The 17,197-nt window shown below is 41.6% G+C and overlaps 1 protein-coding gene across 1 annotated transcript in view; it reads right to left on the minus strand.

Annotated features, from left to right (window-relative positions):
• Positions 1 to 17,197, minus strand: part of LOC309843189 (uncharacterized protein) — a 657,188-nt gene that overhangs the window by 183,754 nt on the left and 456,237 nt on the right. Inside the window, exon 9 of the mRNA XM_082688548.1 lies at positions 5,291 to 5,357. Coding sequence (XP_082544674.1) covers positions 5,291 to 5,357 — 67 coding nt within the window. The remainder of the gene's footprint in view (positions 1 to 5,290; positions 5,358 to 17,197) is intronic.

Below are 17,197 nucleotides of genomic sequence, written 5' to 3' on the forward strand. Positions count from 1 at the left end.
GACAAAGGTCCAGCTGGAGCAGAGCAGACAGAGCAGAGGGTCAAAGGGGGACATGTTCAAACAGTGAACAGGGCATGTGAAACCGGGTTGTACAGTCCTTGTATGTACTTTCACCATTAACAGGACTGGAAGACAGGGGAAGGTTTTAAGCAGAGGATTGAGATGGTCTGATCCAACTTCTACTTTTTCAGGTTCAGATGTTGACAGCAGACCAGGCAGGCACAGGCAGCAGCAGGAAGGTCGGGCAGGAGGCTATTGAAATAATCCTGGTGAAGGATGAGAGTGAGTTGGATTGTGGTGGTAGAGGTGAGTGTAATTAGGAGGAAACACCAAACAATTGTAACTATCAGTTTCCAAATATAACTTCTGCTTGCCATTTCTGTTTCTGTTATTATTTTGCATTCCATCTGCCATGACTCTTATTAAATTTCTTCAGTGTTTCTCTCTCCATATGATATTCTTAAGCATTTCTTTGGGTCTATCTTCCAATTCACTAATTTTTCTTCAGCTTATTCTAGGCTACTATTTATACTACATGTGGATTTTAATATCAGTAACTATATCTTTAACTTACAAATTCTTTCTCAGATACATTTTCAATGATGTCTTATTCTTCTCCATATCTGCAGTTTCTTTTTTTTTTATGTTTTTAACTATCTTAAATATACTTATTTCATAGTTCCTATTATCTGAAGTTCTTGAAGGTCTACTTCTGTTGTTTATTGGTCTACAACCTCTCCCTATGGATTACTCTTTCACGAATTACCTAATTTTTCCTTGTGAGCTAATCTTTAGTGGGGCTTCAGCTTGAAAAATATTTTGTAAGCTTGTTCTGCCAGATTGGTTTTGTGCTTGCTCTCCCCAGAGCTACCAAAATAATAGCTGTCTGAAATCCCTTTTCTGTTAATTTCTCAGCTTGCAATTTTCCAGATCTCTCCTGGAGTATCTATTTAACTTCCAAACTCAAGCATGGCAGTATTTGGTAAGAAATCACCAGAGATGATGATTTTGTTTTTATGTCCAGGCTGATGCACAGATCTTATTTGTGAATTCCTCTAACAGTAGATAGATTCCTTTAAGCCCTATACTTTATTTCCATAGTCCTTGGGAGGCTCTTACTTTGCAGTGGATATCAGGTATACAGCCATCTATCCCCAGTGCTCCAGGGCTAATGCCTCATTCATTGTTTGCTTAAGCACATCAAAGTCAAGACCTTTGTTAGAAACAGGGTCAGCTCATAAGCTTACTGGTGAAGTTTGCAGTTTTAGGGTTCTTACAGATTTCCCTTCTTGTCAACTCATTTATTTAAACAATGTTGGTTGTCCAATGTGACACCCTGGCAAAAATGAAGTCTGGTCCTGCATAATCTGTTATCAGTTTACGTTTCTGGGTTAACATTCTGTGTATCACCCACAGGAGCTACCTAAGTTAGACAAACTGAAATGATTACTTTGCTTCTTCTCTCTTCTTCTCCTGTATTTCTTCCCTTGCTAATCTCTTATGTCCATATATGATTCATACATTGAGGCCCTGCTTGAATGTCACGTCCTTAAGGAATCCCTCCCTCATCTGCCAGAGAAAAGTTATCTTCTCTCCCACAGGTTCTTATCTGGGTCTCTTATTTAGCACCTGTTGACTCCCAGATCTATTGTGCCTATTACTATGCTTTTACTTTTTCCCCACCCTGAGTAATGAACTGGAAACTTTTGATCCACGACAAGATGTGTAGTTAATCCATTTTGTATATATCCCAGATGCAGCACTATAGTCTTTCAGAGTCTGAGATCTTATTAAACAAAATTAAATTTAAGCAGAGTCTCAAACAGAAGCTATAATATAAACATTCTAGAATGGGATTAGTATACACTGAGTGAATGCATAGATTAGATATCTGTAAATCCATTATAATCTTAAGACTTAATAAAAGTAAAAATAGTCTAAATGGTTGAACCTGTCACATTTCAGGCACTTTGTTAGTGTTTTACTTATAAAATCTCTAATTCTTATGATAATTCTGAAAAACAGATGAGGTTAGGGTAGTACCTCAAGATCTCTGATGGAGAATTGAGGTTTGGATCTAGATATACCTGGCTTCCAAAGACAACAAAAAACAAATGCACAAAAATACTAACATAAAAAAGCTATTTGCTTTACTGAAGATAAAGGATTGTTTATTTTGTGTAGATGACCAGAAATCATGGGCTGATGTTGGTGGGATTGGGATGACACCACTCATTATGAGAGCCAACCTCTGGGATCACCTCCTCCAGGAAGCACTGGCTCCTCCTACTTGCTTAGTTTCCTCCTACTGAGCTTCCACAGTCCTCTACGTATTTATCTTAATTGTTATGCTTTACTGAGTTGGTTTTAACAGTCTGTTTATGGGACTGTGTCCCCATTAGGCAATGACTGACTTGAAAACGGGAACTTTATTTTTTTACTCTGTTTTTCTAATTTATTCCCATAAGATATGAATAGTGTTCTTACCAAATTTTTTACATGTCCTATCCTAGTCTTGGAGGTTCACAATACAAATTAATAAAGGGTTTTAAGAAGTTCCACAGAAAAGAGTTTCATTTAGCCTTAACTAAAGAAGCATTTCCCAATCTCACTTGACCACAGGGTCTTTTTTCTCGGAACACTCATTAACTTATTATGCATCTAATGCTCCAGAAAATAAATCTTGAGGAATAGTGTTCTTCCCTGAATTTCTTGAATGTTCCCTTTCTCCTCATTTTTGGGATGACAGGTAGATAATGACAGTGACACATACTGGAACCCACTAATTTTATTATATAAGAGGAATCCCCCTCATACCAATTGCTGAAAGACAGTATGCTATGTAAACACAGAGATGTTAAAGAAAACTCAACTGTTAACAAGAAAATGGACTTGGCATTTCTGCTTTGGAGGGAACCATACTCATTCCAGGGATATGGGAGGGGGCCTTTCCTTGAACCCAAATCTGCTCTTTGCTTTAGAACACGATTCTGTTCCTTCAGAAACATGGACTTCTTTGTTGGAGCACATAAATCCGAGTGGCGGCTCTAATATTGAGAAATACAGAAAAAGGGAAAGAGTTCAACAGTTTTCTCAGTGCTAATGACAGCCAAGGGCTGAGCCCTGTGTGTTGTAAATGACAGGGCTGTCCAGGGGATGGGAAGAAAATCTGGTGTAGGCAGTTTTTATCCCTTTTTATATTTTTTGGTTTTAAGGAGTAGAATCTTTCAGTAGCAGAAGCAGTTGCAATCAGCCTCACCTGTTTTTTTGGATCTCACAGCTCCTTGGGGACAAAGGGAAGGGAAGATGACCTGGAGAAGCAGAGGGGCAGTGATGCCAAGTACTCAGCAGCCCTGCTTTCCAAAAGATGTACTATGCAGAGGTGCCTTACTTTTTATAACCACTTTGGTGTCTCTCGCCCCATGAAATGACTCCTGAAAAGTCTCTTTTTCTGTGGCCGTAAATGCCTCTACTATGATCCTCAGGAAAACACTCGTAAAACACACTCATGTGAGGAATTCAACCTTATTTGTCTCCTGGGTCCCTGGTATACTACAGACACAGGCACAGACCTATATTTATTACCAAGACATTTGGGTGTAGAGGCCCCCCAAGATTCTCGGTGCTCACTGCAATTATAAAACACTTGCTAAGGTAGAAGAATGACGATATTTTTATTCCTTGAACTGTTGTTTCTGTCTTGCTGACTCTGCTTGGTAAGTGGGTGGATTCCTAAATCAAAAACGAAAGTTAATTCTAAAATATTGCTGGTGAACATTTTCATAAAGGAGCATGACTATTGCTAAGGACCTGTCATGGAGCAGTATTACATTTTTTTGTTCCACTAAATTCTCATGATGCCCCATAAGGTAGTAGTTATTCCCTTTTTACATATTAGAAAAATAGATATCAGAGATCAGGAGGTCACAGAGCTCCAGAATAATGGAGCCGACCCTTGAAACCAGGTCTGCAATATTTCTGACAGTGTAATAGGAGAGGTGGGGCAGTTTTAGGTCATTGCCTGGGAGGTAACACCTGCATAATGATGTGAAGGAGAGGATCTCATGGTCTGTGTGGGAAGGTACTACCAAAGGACATGGGATCAGGGAGGCATGAAAATCTGGGGCCATTAATGCAACTCATCTCCTATACTGAGCCTATAAGCAAGGACTGAGGGCAGAGAAGCAGACTAGGGGAGGAGGCAGGGTCCAGACAATACAGGGCCTTGGGGGGCATGCTAACATGGTCTCATATCATTTTAAGGCCAAGAAAAAGCCCTGAGAGGTGAATTGGACTAGCTGGTACCAGTGGAAGTGGAGACCAATGGGCAGAGTTGAGATATGTGTCTGTTGAACAGACAGAAGGATGTGGAGATGTTTTAGATGTGGGGACTCAAGAATCATGGCTGGGTCTCTGAATTTATGGTGAATGATGGTACCCTTCCCAGAGAGAGCGAGAAGAATGGGGAGAACAGGGCCTTCAGGGGCAGGAATCATGAGTACTATTTGGAGAACTGACTTAGCAGTGTCCACATGAGGAAAGCAGAAACTACTAACTTTTCACCCAAAAAGGAATTTGTTGCTGGAAAATGGTTGCATTATAATGAGGTGCTTTTGCTTTTTATGGGCTCTTTCCTCCATTTTTTTTTCTTTCTAATTGAAAGATAATAATTAAAATATCTCCAGGTGGTGGGTATTATAGAGGGCACAGATTACATGGAGCACTGAGTGTGGTGCAAAAATAAAGAATATTGTTATGCTGAAAATAAAAAAATAAATTTAAAACAAAATATCTCCAAGGCCCCTAAAACTGGTGTGCACTCAAGGTACTGTGCCTACTATGACCATGGGGTAAGTTGATTGTGCTAATGGTCCTGAAGGGACTGGAGAGCAGAAGGGAATGGGATAGTGCATAGAGATGGGGAAGCCGTTGCCCCCAGTGGGTGGGAACTCACCAGCCACTCACCCACTGACTCTGAGGGAACCACCAGCTCCTGATGCCTCGCAAGGGCCCTCATTACTCTCCCAATGCTACAGCAACCTCTACTATTGATGGTGTATAAATCAGCCTTACAGAAACTGTTGGGATCATGGCAACTGCCATTGAGTGGAAGACATCAAGGTGGACATGGCCAGAGGTGCTGCCAAGAGCACGATTGTTTTTCATTGCTTTCCCTTCCTCATCGCATTGGAGGCTTCAGAGTCTGGGAGTTGTCACTTGCAGACCTCCAGTCCTCGTAGGACCAGGAGAACATAAGAGAGCAAATGCACGGTCAGTAATCAACAAATACCTGGCCTGTGCCTGCGAAGTCTGAGATGTCTGTGGAACATTCTACCGGAACCGTCAAGTGAGATCACCTGGAGGGGAGCATAGAGAAAGAAGAGTCAACGAACTGAGTCTAAGAATAAGATCACCATTTCCATCAGACCAGGGACGAGACACGGACAAACTGGAAAGGTTTCTTAGAAAAGGCAGAGGATCAGCTGTACTAAATCCTGGTAATGGGGGGAGGAGGGCGAACGCATCAAGGTACCTCTGGAATTCACATCACGAGCATCATGGGTAACCTTGACGAAGGTAGTTTCAATGAAATGCTGTGCAAGGACACCAAAAGAACTTTGTGTGTCCTGATTATTTTATGAAAACCCTCATGATGTGTGGATGATTACCCCACATATCCCCTGAGCCCTGGGATAAAATTCCAAACTCAGGTTTCTGACAAGGCCAGTTAGTTCTCTTTCTACTATTTCAAAAATTCATAAAATAATCACCCTTCTTCCTTTGCAAACAATGACATGGCAAAACAGAATGTTCTGATCTTCTCTTGCAGAAATTCTGGCCACGTGCAACTTGGCCCACATGGAGTCTCAAATTAAAAAACATACTTGGATACAAAATTCCACAGCCACTAGGAGTTCTCCTCGAGAGGCACTGTGAGTGTGTGCAGATGGAAACCAGAAGTGGGTATGGTCTTCTCATTACCACCTCCCCCAACACTTATTTTATCATCCTTCCCTTAAAGACCAGGGAAGATTTTGTGTTCTGATCCCTTTATTTTCAGGCAACTGCAGGGAACTTTAGATCACATCTGTCAGCTAAAAATTCCAAGGAAGCTGCCTGTATGCTAGTCGGGCTTCAGAAGATGAAAGGTCAAGTAATAACTGGTGAAGGAGAGGAGCTGCAAAAGAGGAAAATGAAAATCTGCTGAAAAACAGGGAGTTACTGTAGAAGGCTACAGAACTGAGAAGGGTCTAAGAGAACGTTCCCAGCTGATTCCAAAATGTCAGTGAAATCACTGCCCAGAATGAGCGGCACCAGCAGGAATATTAAGAGAGAGAGAGAGAGGAAGATTCCAAGGAAGAATGACGTTCTGAGGCTTTCAGTTATCTGGGGGGAAAACCAGGTACATTCCTTCTGCCAGGCCCATAATGTGTCTGTGGCCTGGATTTTGCAACGGTCTCCTAATTCATCTCCCTGCCTGGGGCACAGGGCCTCACCCTCCCCCGCAGGACTCTGCACAAGAATAAATGTGGGGCCCTTTTGCATGGGAATCATCAGGCCCTGTGGGAGGGAGGAGAAGGAAGGAAGGGGCTGATCAAGTCTGGACGACAGAGACGCGGTAAACTATGTTAGGGTTCTGCCATCAGAGCACTCGTTCGTACTCCTAACCTGGGTCCTCCACCCCTCACTAGCCGGGTGCCTTGGAAGAAGTTGCTGACCTTTCTGCACACACACTTTTCTCATCTGAAGACAATGTGATGAAGAGTGGCAACCTCTGGAGGTCGGTGTGATTTTTAGAAAAGCTACTATGGGTAAAGTATCTGGACTTGTACCTGGTACATGGGGTAAGTGCCAGCAAGGGTAAGCAAACAGTGAAAGGTAACTGCCTTGAAGCACAGTACAAACCACATGTGTGCAGCCTCTCTGTTGGGAGCCCGCATGGGGAATTTTACCAACGTCCCACTTTGATAGATCGATATGTGTATTTCATGTATTTGCACAAATGCACCTACACACACACACACATAACCACATGCAACATGTGCATGGACAGTCTATTTAGAAGCTTGATGAAGGTAAGACACTATTAAAGGGAGTTTGTTACAGTTACATGGAAACAGCCAAGGGCCTATGCTCCCTTCCCTGTCTCCCCTGATTACTCTGGTTGGAGAAGGGGCGTGTTTTGTCCTCTTCACTGAGGACTTCTTTGTGGGAAGGAGCTGAGGCACACCTAGCAGGAATTCGGAGCAAAGGCCACACATGGAGGCTGCACCCCAAGCTGGACAGTGGTCGTCTGCCTCTGATGTGAGGTGGCATTCTGATGACGGCCCGAGCTTCCACTGATCTCACTTCTCCCACTTTCACGACTGGCTTCTTCATTTCATCTCTCATTTTGTGGTTGATTCTTTCTCTATTAGGTTGTGATAAGATGAAAATTTTGTGGTTGAGATCAAGATGTCTGCAAGCGCAGTTTCTCCCAAGGGGCCGCCCTCCTCGGCTTATGGATGGTTGCCTTCTTGCTGGGTCCCCTTCCATGGCCTTCCCTCTGTGCACCTGCATCCCTGCTGTCCCTCTCTGTGCCCCAATTTTTTCCTCCTATAAGGACACTGGTCAGATTGGGTCAGGGTCTACTCTGTTGACATCTTTTTAAATTTAATCACCTCGTTAAAGATGTTATTTCCAAACACAGTCATATTGTGAGGTACAAGAGGTTGGGGCTTCAACAAATGAGTTTGTGTGGGACACAGCTTATCCCATAATACTGACTCATGGGGCTTGTATGCCTACTGGGCATTGTACCCTTTGCCAAACCTTAGAATCCTACTGGACACTGGAATGCTGACATCAGTTTTGGGGCATTATGAGCTTGACAACAGAGGAACTGCTAAAAACGCATTTTCAAAGAGATAGGACGTGGTCAATGTAGCAAAATGTTGAGACTGTGACCTACCTCAGGCTAGTACTTTGGAGTCCAACAGATGACAAGTAGAACTGTGTTTTCTTTGAATATTTACGATAACCTGAGATGTCCAGTAACCTGGAATCCAGTTTGAGAACTCTATCACATTTGGTCTTCCCAATAATTCAGAGTTACATATAATCTATTGTACTCTTTGTGAAAAGAGGAAATGGGTCATCACTAGCCGTCAGGGAGATTCAAATTAAAACTACACTGAGATATCACCTTACACCAGTTAGAATGGCCAAAATTAGCAAGACAGGAAACAACATGTGTTGGAGAGGATGTGGAGAAAGGGGAACCCTCTTATACTGTTGGTGGGAATGCAAGTTGGTGCAGCCTCTTTGGAGAACAGTGTGGAGATTCCTCAAGAAATTAAAAATAGAACTTCCCTATGACCCTGCCATTGCACTCCTGGGTATTTACCCCAAAGATACAGATGTTGTGAAAAGAAGGGCCATCTGTACCCCAATGTTTATAGCAGCAATGGCCATGGTTGCCAAACTGTGGAAAGAGCCAAGATGCCCTTCAATGGACCAATGGATAAGGAAGATGTGGTCCATATACACTATGGAGTATTATGCCTCCATCAGAAAGGACGAATACCCAACTTTTGTAGCAACATGGACGGGACTAGAAGAGATTATGCTGAGTGAAATAAGTCAAGCAGAGAGAGTCAATTATCACATGGTTTCACTTATTTGTGGAGCATAACAAATAGCATGGAGGACATGGGGAGTTAGAGAGGAGAAGGGAGTTGGGGGAAATTGGAAGGGGAGGTGAACCATGAGAGACTATGGACTCTGAAAAACAATCTGAGGGTTTGGAAGGGGCAGGGTGTGGGAGGTCGGGGTACCAGGTGGTGGGTATTATAGAGGGCACGGATTGCATGGAGCACTGGGTGTGGTGCAAAAATAGTGAATACTGTTATGCTGAAAATAAAAAATAAATTTAAAAAACAAAAAATAAATAAAAAATTTAAAAAAAATTTTTAAAAAGAGGAAATGGGTGCTAGGACTAGAGTTGTAATTTCACTAAGGAAACACAGTTAATAAATAGGAAACCTAGGTCCATCTGCCTCCAAAGCTCAGTTTTCTCTCTATTGCTGGGACAGGTAGAGTTGATCAGCATACGACATTCAGTCCTACCTCCTTTCAACCACCATACCTCCCTGTGCTGCTGAAAGCTCAATGAAAAACCACTCTTTCCAGATTCCCTTGTGGCAAAGGTTCAGGATGTAAAGTAGGGCTTGCAAATCAAATGTGCTCACAAGAAATTTTAAGGGGGGAGTAAAACAGAGGTCATCACCAGGGCTGAGATGTGGGCACTTTCTCCTCTGGTGTCAATCCAGCAACTCGCGTCTAGGCTTGACCATTAAGATCATTAAAGCACTGAGCAGACTCAGAGTCCTTTTGCTCAATTGCCACATTTCTGGAGGTCAAGGTGGTGACAGCAATGGGAGCTTCCTTGGACTGCAGCCACTGAGGCATGCTCTTGAACTCAGTTGTTTCAGTAGCTAGCCTCAAATTCTTCACTCTTTGATTGGACAGTAATAGCAGCTCTGGGGTGTGGGGGAAGAAGTGTGATTCTTGTGATGCTCTGGGGCATTCCTAGATATACAGCTACTGTCCACACTTCCAGCCTTTTTAATACTTTAGAAAGCCCTGAATTCCCTGTTAAAAGGTCTTTAAAAATTCTTGAGTGATATATGTTTCCTATACATATGTCTGAGTGATATCATTATATTGCACTATGTTAATAACTTATAGAGAAAAGCCACTACATTTGTACTAAAAAAAATAGAAAGCATAAAAGAGTATTCCAGCCATCATGGCCTGTGTGCTTAGAAGGCTCAGATGGTAGGAAATTTAGGAACACCTCAAAAAGATAGGAAATTAAATTCCATGTAAAATCCAGTGGCTATAAAAGAACATTGCTAGAAAATTAATGGGCTACCACTTATGGTTTTAGGATTCATTCAGTTTAAATAGATAGTTTCAAGAATAAACTTTGCCATATTCACACCACGAGCTTTGTGTATGTGTGTGTGGTTGGGGGGGGGGGGTTGATACACAGATGCAGACATCAGACTCGCACACTCATACACATACATATACCCAGATGGTGGAGTCTGTCTTTGAAACTTATGTTACCAAGAAATAGAGGCTCCATTTCAACACAAATAAAATAGATTAATAAATCAAATTTGGCTGAGTATCAAGAGAATGCATTCCTCCCAATAATCCCAAAGTCAGAGAACTCCCCGAGGTTCTAGATGGACTTGAATTTGGGAAGTTATCCTTCCTATGCAACTATTCCCCACAATATGAATTGGGTTGTGTCTTGGTAATTGCTCCCACCAAAGAATGGGGCAGCCTCTCTTTAATATCCAATCTAAATGTCCTTCAGACCTAAGTTTGCCTTGTAAATCAGAGAAGGGCAGCAGGGACCTATCTGCCCTGGGTCAGTGGTGTCAGTTGGGGCCTTGGCAGGAAAATGGAAAGCACACTCAAAAGGGTAATTGAAGGGAGTTTAATGAAAGGCCTATTTACAGTTAAGGTCAGGGTTAAGGGAACCAGTGTGGGCTGGAGTTCCCTTAACTGGAGTAGTAATTAGCTCTAGCTTCTGCTAGCATACCCTCTCTCCCTGCCCATCCAGAGCTAAAGGCCATCACCCACTCTAGGTCCTGAAAGGACAGGGGAGAAAATAATTACTGGGCTACAGAGAGAGCTTTAGTCATGGGCTATAGCCATAGGAAGAGAAAAGTGACTACTGATAAGCCAGCAGGGAAACGGAACTGGCAAAGATAAATATGAACAAATGCCCCCAAAGCCCATCCTACATGGCAAAAGTTTCAGGTTTTGTAGTAAACAAACAAAACTAATAAAACAGGATTCAAGATGACATACTCATCAAATGTTCTGGGTAATGTTACTTAAAATTCCAAAATTGTCTTCGCAGCTTAAAATAAGAATAATAATACCAAGGGTGTCCTAAGGATCAAAAGGAAGAACAGAGCTTAAAGTGATGTAAAATCTATAAAACACAATAAAGCCTACTTATTTTTATCACCATTACTATCCTGATCATCTTCAGAGATGCTCAATGATTTCAGAAGAATATCTGAACAAGCCATCTTAGGACAAAGATACAATTTTCCTTCATTCCAGAATATTTCATAGTTTGGTTTCTGTGGGCCACCCCTATTTAAATATCAGGGACACATGGAACTAAGTACAGTGAGGGCATTTTCAGAGAATAAATAGAACTCTTTACCCTTAAAAGAACTTAAGGAAACATAAGTGACACGGCTTTTTAGTCTTCGCTTTCAGTAACTCCACGCGGAAACTTGGAAAGATGTGTATTCAGAGGGTCTTTCTGTCTAAGGTGGCAGCAAACCAGCTACCACTCTCTGCTCAGGTACCCATAACAGACATTGCAAAACGCAGAGATAACATTAGAGTACAGAGAAAACATCAGAACCTTCTTCAGCATAGCATACCAGGCAATCACTAGTAAAGAAGTGGTCGGAGGTAGCCCATAGATGCATCACATTCACTATCACTGAACATTCAACTGGTCAGCAGTGTGTTGAAATCAAGTGAACACCCAGGTATTGGCTCATACCTCACAACTTATAAAGGATTCCAGTACATAAAAGAAAGTTCAGAAGAGAGCAGTTGATTTAGCGGAAGGACTCAGGAATGTTTTCCTGAAATTGAGAAGATTTAGAGGGGCCAAGAGGAAACCTTTCATTTAATCTGCAAGATTTGTGTTAAAAAGGGGCAGCTAGGTTCCTGGGACTCATAGGAAAGAACTAGAATCAATGGGGAGAAGCATCTGAGAGGAGTATCTATCAGCTGTTTAGCATTCAGAGCTAACCAATGATGGTGGACATTTAAGTTCAGTTGAACCTGAGTGAACCTGTATCAGGTGGTTTTCAAATAAAGTAATTCCTGATTTAGGAGAGTGGGTAGGGTAGGGGACTACTAATATCCATTCCAGGTGTAGATTTCCAGAGTTCTAGGCCATTCTGGGTGTTTGGTGGTGCACACCAGCTCTCAGAGGGCAGCTTAAAGGAGAGCCATACTCACTCGCTTGGGACTCTTCTGATGGGTATAGCATTGGCAAAGCCCCATACAGTCCATTTGCCAGCTTTATTTTATAACGTGTCAGCCAGAACTCTCCTAGCCAATATTTTGTGCCCCCAAAAGGAAATCTCATGATGCAGTAAATTATTGATGATGCTGCCAAAAAGGAATTTCACTTTTGGATCAAATTTGGATTAAATGTAGTAAATCCACAGCATTAGTTTTTAATAACCAAAAAGTTCTGTCGATGTGTGTGAAGAGAATAAAATTCCCCCTTTTAAAGATTTAAAGGTTTGATGTAACACTTGAAAGCTGAGATGCAATCAATCATTAACAATGTTTAATATTTTCTACCTTCTAGAAATACAATACGGTCAAGGTGCTGAGGTGCGAAAACTGGCCAAAGTTCAAATCTCATATTAGATGAAAATCACTTTTGAAGTATCATTTTCTTGCCCACATTTCAGTTTAGCTATTTCTTCACTATATCACCTTTATTCATCAAATGAAAAGACCTCGCCTGATCCTTGGGTCTCTAGGCACAAGTAGGGGGAAAGAGGACACGGTGAAACACATACAAGAAAAGAAACATTAGAGCTCCCAATTTCTGTATAAAATGACCCAACAGCAAAATGGGATTAAGAGTCTCCATATGGAAGGACTAGGTATCTATGTAAATATGAGCAAACAAATTTCTGCAATGCTGCCACTTTTTTTGGGACAAGCTTGAGGCCCTGGATTCCGTCTTATTTATCTGTTTCCTCAACTCAGCCCAGGGCTCAGAACACAATGGGGATCAATAGATAACACAGTGAATTGCATAAAATACAAACTCCCAAATCCTCCCTTCTCGGTGCTCCCAGAGTATTCAACGTATGAGAAGTGTCTTGCTCATTTTTCTTCTTTCTTATGTGTGTGTCTCCTGTGACCTCCTGTGAGGTTCTTGACAGCCCAAAGCATGACACCTTATGTCATTGTGTCCCAGTGTTTAATTCAGTGCCTGCTGGGCACTCCTTTAATATTTGTTTCCTTGGTGAGATCACACACATATATTCAAATAGGCTTTACCAAAGAACAGCAGTGTATGACAAAGAATAACAGATTTCAGAGAGGCCGGGGTCCTACATTGGCCATTTACGAACTCCAGAAACATGGACAACTATTTATCTTCATTTATAAAAGGGGGAGAATAATCATTTAAATATACAATGTTGGGGTGCATGGATGGCTCAGTGGGTTAAAGCCTCTGCCTTCGGCTCAGGTCATGATCCCAGAGTCCTGGGACGGATCCCCGCATGGGGGGTCTCTGCTCAGCAGGGAAACTGCTTCCTCCTCTCTCTCTGCCTGCCTCTCTGCCCACTTGTGATCTCTGTCAAATAAATAAATAAAATATTTTTAAAAAATATATGATGCTTGTCATTTACAAAGTACTTTCATACATATGTTAATTCTATTTAGTGTTTATCTTGCCAGGTATACCCAAATGTATAACAGCAACAATTATGAGTGCCACACATTCTTACGTTGAAAATATCATTTAATTCTTTCTGCCCCATCCTGATGGCCATATACTTGCTAGCACACCTCTTCCTGCAGATGTGGGAACTGCTGTGGCCCATCTTCCTTTCAGAGCAGACCTGATGCCAGACTTGACCTTCTCCTCCCATCCCCATCACCCTTTGTAGATCTCTTCTCTCATTAGTTGTCAGTTTTATCTATACTATATGCCCGAACCTCCTACCTCCATTTCCTTGTCATGGCCCATTGGCTCAGTGATGGAGTTTCAGACCACTCAAATGGGCTATGATCTAGCTTTCCCCTAAGTTACTCCTTTCATGATCTGTTGATAGACTCCATACATAGAAATTACAAGCAAGAGGTGCCTCTCCAAACTTCTGGGACATTGAGATTTCCTTAGAAGCACAGTGAGGTGGGTATCATTGCCCCATTCTTCCAATGAGGAAACCAAAGCTTGGGACAGTAAAGAACGTTGTTCAGAGACACAGAGCTAGTGAGTGGCAGATCCAGAATTGGAACCCAGGTGCTCTGAGATCCAATCCTGTGCCATTTCCCAAGTACATGTTTCTTGCTCATATAGTGAACTGGGTTACTGTGTTCTATGCATTTAGTACTTCACTAGTAAAAACAATGCATCATACTGGTAAATTATGTGGTGGTAAAAGTTCTTTTCTGTACTACCTTCTCATTTCTAAATGTACCAGAATGAAGTGAACTCTTATTTCTCAGGAAGAGCGCAGGAGAATTCATCTCCCTACACTACGGAGGCAGCGTGACATGTATAGAGAGAAAAGGCTTAAGAAGCAGACCAGACAAATCACACTATACTGGCTTGATGGCCTTGAGCAAGTTATTAACTCCCTGGGGGCATTTCCTTATGTAGAAAATGAGAATAATATGTGTCAAATTATATGTCGTAGTTCTCTGGGTGGTAAGGAATGAAAACCATATTTTTAAACACCTTGGCAAATCAACAAATCTAACTCATGATCTTTTCTGTTTCCTAAATGACTATCTCCTTCTACCGCCAATAAAGAATACTTTTAAAGAAAGAACTGACTGCACCATAAAACCCTAAATCCTAAATCCTAAATCCTAATTACAGAGTTCCAAAGAAGACAGAATTCTGCTTTGTTTGGGGGTTAACACCTTCATTAAGATGACATTTATGGAGAAGAGTTGTGATGAAATCAAGGACCCGTCTAATTCCTTTTTGTGGATTCATTATTCAAGGAAGAGTAGAATCCACTAGCTGCCAAAGCCCTGAGTAGAAGCATAATTTCAAAAGCTAAACCGACTTACCACATAAGAGCAATACAATTGTAACCTCAGAGTTATTCAACCTCAGATGGAGAGAAATGACATAGAAATATGAGTTACATAAGTGAGGAGCCCAAGCCAGCTTGCAATATTTTCCAAGAATTTCTTTATAAAAGCCATGGAAAATATATTGAACAGCTATTTTAGCCTTAACAGTGTGTGTGGCAGAGTACCTCACAAAATCTTCTGACGAGTTTTTGCTGCTATGTTATTGTAAGATCTGTGTTTTATAAATTTTTCATAGTCAATTAATTCAGAAAGACCCTCCGACATGATCCCAGGCAATATCTCCTCAGCTCAGGCACCTCATCCTCAGTCCCTGTGGGCTGCTTGAGGAAGACAAGGAGGGGGGAAAGAATGGTAGTAGACAGTTCTGGAACGTTCTACCTCACAGGGTCCTAGTAATATTGAATAAGTTTATACTAGAACTCTTTATTCACCCAAATGTTAGCTTCTCCAAGAAAACCAGCATTGAATTCAGTTACAGTATCAACTGTCGAGGTTGTGTTTCTTTGTAAGTTCTTTCTCCTCTGCCTATCTGTGAGTCTGTGTCTTTGTACTGGACACCACCCTGCCCCTCTTCTCCTCTCATTCTTCTTTACAAGCCATTCATAGTCACTGTTTCGGCTTCCAACTCTCTGTAGATAATTTTTAAATCTGCAGCTCAGGGGTGCCTGGGTGGCTCAGTCTGTTAAACATCTGACTCTTCATTTCGGCTCAGGTCAAGATCTCAGGGTTGTAAGATCGAGCCCCACAATAGGCTGCCACTGGGCGTGGAACCTGCTTAAGATGATCCCTCTTGGGACACCTGGGTGGCTCAGTCAGTTAAGTGTCTGCCTTTGGCTCAAGTCATGATCCTGGGGTCCTGGGACTGAGTTCAATTCGAGGTCCCTGCTCAGCCAGGAGCCTGCTTCTCCCTCTGCCTGCTGCTCTCCCTGCTGGATTTAAGATTTAAATAATCTTATTTAAGAAAAAAAAAAAAAAAGATTTTCTCCCTTTCCTCTGCCCCCTCTCCTCTCTTAAATAAATAAATAAATAAATAGACACATAGATAATGAATAAGTGAAAGTAAATCTGTAGTTCAGAGCTGTCTTGAGTGCCCAATGTCATAGATTGGATTTCTGAACATGTCCTCCTGACACTGAACAGAAAACTTCAAAAACTGAATCCAAAATTGACCTCCTCAATTTACCACCAACTCTTTTCTCCCCTTGACAATCAGTCAAATAAAAATATAATAAACCACTAATGTTTACTTACAGTTTTATTTTTTAAACACACCTCAGTTAGGGTCAAAGTAGAGATTTAAAATGTAATTTAAGGTAATAAGAATTCTCAAAAAGTATCTATACTACACTCAAAATCAGAATAATTTACAGCATGATTGCTTTCCTTTTTTTTAACATAAACTTTGGGAAGTATAACTTCTGTGAAAGTGGCCTCCTTTCCCAGAAGGTAACGGAATAACAATTCCATTCTACTTATTCTCCTCCCTTTCATGACCTGAGATCTAGGAGAGAATAAGTGTGAAAAATTGGTATTCATGCACTGGATGGTAGAGAGCACAGGACAGAGAGAAGGGAAACAAACCTGTGAATGTGCAGCTTACCACCTAGAGATGAAGTACAAGTGGGGAAAGCTCAAATAGGTCAGAAAGTGGGACACAAGGTAGCTAGAATTTGAGAGACACAGCACCAGGGTGAAGAAAGGTACACCCAGAGATAGCTCCAGAGAGCTGCAGAGAGGTCCTTTGAATTCTTGGCTGAGTACCATTGTACGCATGCACAAAAGGAAATTACCCAAAGTCAGGAAAGAATCATATAGAGGACTGACATGGTGTATGGGCCAACCAAACAGAAATGGAAAGGCATTATAATAATTGGGATACCAGGTCAAGTTCTCAGAAGGGTGGGGCGCCTGGGTGGCTCAGTGGGTTAAAGGCTCTGCCTTTAGCTCAGGTCATGATTCCAGTGTCCTGGGACTGAACCCCACATTGGGTTCTCTGCTCACTAGGGAGCCTGCTTCCTCCTCTCTCTCTGCCTACTTGTGATTTCTGTCAAATAAATAAGTAAAATCTTTAAAAAAAAAAAAAAAAGTTCTCAGAAGGTTATCACCACAGCAGTGGGGCTGAACTAGCCCTACACATAAAGCTACTCCGGAAATGTTTTAACAAAGCTTAAAAACAAACACTGAAAGGATTCAGTTGTTCCAAATAACAGCATACAAGAACAAAATCCAACACTACAACAAGAAATGTAACAAAACTCAGCATCTAACAACATAAAACCACAATGTCTGGCATCCAATA

This window comes from Mustela nivalis (genome assembly GCF_964662115.1).
Source record: "Mustela nivalis genome assembly, chromosome: 10".
In the NCBI taxonomy this organism is placed as follows: Eukaryota; Metazoa; Chordata; class Mammalia; order Carnivora; family Mustelidae; genus Mustela; species Mustela nivalis.